General features: G+C 40.6%; 1 protein-coding gene across 1 annotated transcript in view; it reads right to left on the bottom strand.

The window, feature by feature from the left end:
- Window positions 1–2,891, bottom strand: part of LOC102254248 (alcohol dehydrogenase 4) — a gene marked incomplete at its 3' end in the record, with an annotated part of 3,225 nt that extends 334 nt beyond the window's left edge. The window contains exons 1-2 of the mRNA XM_014529204.1: window positions 2,794–2,891; window positions 1,132–1,233 (exon numbers count right to left, since the gene is read on the bottom strand). Coding sequence (XP_014384690.1) covers window positions 1,132–1,233; window positions 2,794–2,811 — 120 coding nt within the window. The remainder of the gene's footprint in view (window positions 1–1,131; window positions 1,234–2,793) is intronic.
- Between the last annotated feature and the right edge of the window lie 1,785 nt (window positions 2,892–4,676).

The raw sequence follows: 4,676 nt of genomic DNA, 5'->3' as shown, positions 1-4,676 counted from the left end.
TACTAGGGTAGCCTGTCCACTGTGGCTCAGTGGTTGAGCAACAATCAGCAAACCAGGAGGTCAAGTTCAACTCCCAGTCAGGGCATGTGCCCTGGTTGCAGGCTGGAGTTCCCCAGTAGGGGGCATGCGGGAGGCAGCTGATCCATGATTCTCTCTCATCATTGATGTTTCTATCTCTCTCCCTCTCCCTTCCTCTCTCTGAAATCAATAATATATATTAAGATGTATTCTTTTCCTTTTATACTTTACTTTTCTGCCTTTTACTGTTATTAGAAAATTATAAAAAGAGATAAAATTGGCAGTTACTGTCTCCAGGAGAGGGGAAATCAAAGGCAATAGGGAAAATTTAAACAAAGTCTAACAGGCAGAGGAATGGAGAGAACACAGGTTTCTAGGCCTTGTTCAAATTTTGTTGAAATGACATGAAACGAAATTGAGGTAATAAAAATTTTATAGTTAAGAGTGACATATCAAATAAAAGATTGTCTAAATTAATTACTGCTGTATCTCTATATTCTTCTTCAAGATTCTGCTCATGAGGGTATCCCATTCATCCTCATGTATAAGCCCTTCCTGTGGTGGTTGGAGGGAAAACATAGCCTGGGCAGCCAGCTCTGGGGAAATGGAGACATGACCCCAACTTGCTGCTGATGATCTGCCCACTCAGCATGGGCTCTTCTCCCTGCTCACCCACTGCCTTCCCTTCATCTGCACCCAAGACCCTGTGCTGCCTACAGCAGCTCTTCAGGTTTTCCTCTCCCTTGTTTTTTTTTTTCCTTGTTTTGAACCAAATTCTCTATCTCCCTTTTAATAATTGGCAAGTGGAAAACTAAAAGAAGATATAACTAATTGTAATCCAATGGGAATTCCTTAATCTGATTCTTAAGGTTAATGATTAATGTTAAGGTGCTTTAGTTAAATTTTAAGCCCATTATCAATGGCTACTGATAAATAACGAATGATTTACCCCCTCTGGAGATAAGGCCTGTTTGTATCTGAACCTAAAGATACAATCGCCCACACTGAGAACTGCAGGGCTTCCCAGTCACATCACACAGGCGTGAGCTGACAGAGCCACGTCTGCACCTAGTCAGTGCCCCGTGTGTCCTGCCAGGGAGAGTCCCCACTCACCTGAATTCGAACTTCATGTGCCTTGGGGGGAGCTACCTCAACCTCTTCTATGCAAAGGGGCTTGTTTGCTTCCCAGGCGATGGCTGCTTTGCATTTGATAACCTGGGAGAGAGAGAGGGACAGAGTGAGAGAAGTGGAGAGAGAAGGGAGAGGTTGGGGTGGAAGATGGGAGGGAGGGAGACAGAAAGAGAATATTATGGGAAAAAAGTAAAAAGCATGTTGATACCATAACTTGTGATTGGATGTTTTATATAATTACATTGAAGAAAAGGAATGTTCATTGAAAATAAGAAATCATGATCTACATTATAGTCATTGCACTTTTTTTTTTTTAAAAAAAGAGTAGTTTATTGATTATTTAGAGAGAGGAAGGGAGAGAATCATTGATCTGAGAGTGATTGGCTGCCTTCCGCAGGCCTCTCTTCAGGAATCGAACAGGCAACCCTTTATGCACGGATGATGCCCAACCACTTGAGCCACACTGGCCTGGGTGCCCTTTTAATTTTTGAAAAGAATAAATGCATTAAAGTTTACCTTAATATAATGCTTTGATCTTTTCTCCCTTCAGTAACAGAGAGGATAAATTCATAGGGTTTGGCCAATAAGTATTTATTGACTGAACGATTTGTTATCAGCTCTGAATTACCTGAGTCCTCATTGCTAGAACGTCAATGTGTTTTTACATGTTTGCTACTCATAGTATGATCCTCCCTTGGACCAGAAGTTATTGATATCACCAGGGAACTTAGAGCTACAAGCCCTGTCCCAAATCCCCTAATTAAGAATCATCATTTGAACAAGATCTAGGTGTCTCATATGCACATAAAAGTTTGAGAAGTGAGGCTTAAATAATTAGTAAAATTATCAGTAGAATATAAATTAAATAAAAAATTGGTCTTTTTGCAAGAATTTGGGTAAAAATGTATAAAGAGAAATTAAGTAGTATTTTATAAGTTAATTTTATCAATTAAGCAAGATTCTATAATTAAAATTTTATTTAGGCTCTTAACATTATATTTTTAAATATAAATACCATTGAAAAAAGTAAAAAGAAAAAACCTATAATTCTCCATTCTAATGCTACTATTTCTGCTTTTGATGTGATTTTCCCAGCCTCTGACAATATGAATATGTATATTTTTTTACCATTATTATGTAATTTCGTATTATATTTTAAAATATCATTAATCTTATTTACAAATGCAATATATAGTAACTATGGGAAGTTTCAAAATACAAATAAGAAGTAAAGAAATAAAATCCACTTGTAATTTTATGAGGTAAATCCATTGAGTGAACCCTAAATGGGACCTTTTTGTATGTGATATTTTTAATCTACTTATTAATATACTATGAATATTTTACATATTGTCCTCTAACACTACTTTTAACAAATGCAAATGCTATTTTATGGTTAGAGCATAGTTAACCAAATCTCTCTCTCTTTTTTAGCCATTATAAATAATATTTAATTTAACACCCTTGTAGTTAGCATTATGGCAAATCCACAATCATTTTCTTAGAGTAAATTTCTAGCATGAAGGGGGTGCTTTTGATTAACTTTAAATGGATTCCTTTCTGAGATTAGCTTAAATGGAAGCTTTTTAGCAAAAAATATACAAATAAAGAAGAATTGAACAAAGAAACAGTACATTTGCTTACTTTGCCCTTGGTGCCCATTTTTCTTTAGGAAACTTGCCTTGGAAGCTTGTCTCTGATTTAAGAAGTTCTTTCACTTCTGTCCAGGATGCTTTCTCTGTATCTTGGATTGAACTGCCATTGAATAAATACTATCCCTGCTCTTTTATTCTCCAATCACTTTCCTTTTTTGTTGGTATGCATCTCTGCTGATATTTCATCATGTCATTTGTGCTATCGTATTTCAACTGTAAACAGCCTTTGCTCCCAGCCATTATTTGGAGGAGATTTTTGTTTACTTTTTTCCTTTTACTGGAAAACTAGAGGCCTGGTGCATGAAATTCCTGGATTTGGGGCAGCGGGGTCCCCTCAGCCTGGCCTGCACCCTCTCGCAGTCCAGGAGGCATAAGGGGATGTCCGACTGATGGCTTAGGCCTGTGGAGAATGGGCCTAAGCCGTCAGTTGGACATCTTTAGCACTGCCATGGGGGCAGGAGAGGCTCTCGCCACCGCCGCTGCCCTCGCCAGCCATGAGCCTGGCTTCTGGCTGAGTGGTGCTCCCCCTGTGGAGCTCCTGCATTGAGCGTCTGCCCCCTGGTGGTAGTGTGCATTATAGCGACCCGTCATTCCACTGTCGGGCCGAAACCGGCTCTCTGATATCCCCCGAAGGGTCCGGGATTGCGAGAAGATGCAGGCCAGGCTGAGGTACCCCACCAGTGCACAATTAGGGCAGGGAAAGGACGCAGGAGATTGGCCAGCCAAGAAGGGACCACAGGAGGGCTCCAGGGTGTGTCTGGTCCATCTTGCTCAGTCCCGATCAGCCGGAGCCCAGCAGCAAGCTAACCTACCAGTTGGAGCATCTGCCCCCTGGTGGTCAGTGCACGTCATAGCGAGTAGTTGAGTGGCCTTAGCATATTCTGCTTTGATTGGTTGAACGGCCAACCGGATGACTGGACACTTAGCATATTAGGCTTTTATTATATAGTATATAATTTGATAGGTAAAAGTTTATTACATTTACATATGAGTTAACACAAATTATAAAGGACATTCCCACTGCTTCAGAATCCTTCCTGTGCCCATCCTTTTCCTTCACAACCTTAATAATTATTTCTTTGCATTTTTATGACTTATGCTCCTTTATAAGTATTGTGTAGTTTTACTTAAAAACTTTATATGAATGAAATCTTAGTGTATGTATTCTTTCATGACTTTTCTCTCAACTATATGTTTTTCTCACTCACATTGCTTGTAGCTGTTTATTTTCACTATCACTTATTTTCCTTTTTGTTTTTTTTCCCTTGTGATGAATCAATGGTTGCATTGAAAAGTTTCCTCAAGGAAAATTCAGGACTAATATGCAACCAGTACCCACTATTCAGGTGATGCCAACAGTTAAAATAGAAATATTTTTATTCCTGTTGGTAAAAAGCCAGTCCCTTTCAACTGTGTCGCAGCCTGGGGAGCCCTGTTGAGGAGCTACTCATGGCTCTCTGGATGTGTGAGCTCATCATCCACCTCCTGATGGTTCTGGGTCTCTGGGTCTCTGGGTCTCTGGGTCTCTGGCTGTGCTCAGTGGAGTAGTCCCTGGATGCTGGTAGTCAAGTACCTGTTGCCCCATATGACCTTATGTGGCTGTGACCACTGGTGCTGTGGGCCAGAGGTCCTCTGGAATCACACTTGCTTGGCTGTTTGTGGGAAATGGAGTGCCCCAGGAAGTTTATTAAATATCCTATCTAATAATAGACAAACATGGTAATTAACTATACCTCCGCTACGCTTCCCATTGGCTAATCAGGGTGATATGCAAATTAACTGCCAACCAAGATGGCGGCTGGCAGCCAGGCAGCTGAAGCGAACAGGAGGCTTGCTTGCTCCAGTGCTGGAGGAAGCCAAGGTTCCCCACCT

This window comes from Myotis brandtii, unplaced genomic scaffold (assembly GCF_000412655.1).
Source record: "Myotis brandtii unplaced genomic scaffold, ASM41265v1 scaffold6732, whole genome shotgun sequence".
Lineage (NCBI taxonomy): Eukaryota > Metazoa > Chordata > Mammalia > Chiroptera > Vespertilionidae > Myotis > Myotis brandtii.
The sequence above is the reverse complement of the archived record's forward strand: the minus strand, read 5'-3'. Positions and strand labels throughout refer to the sequence as shown.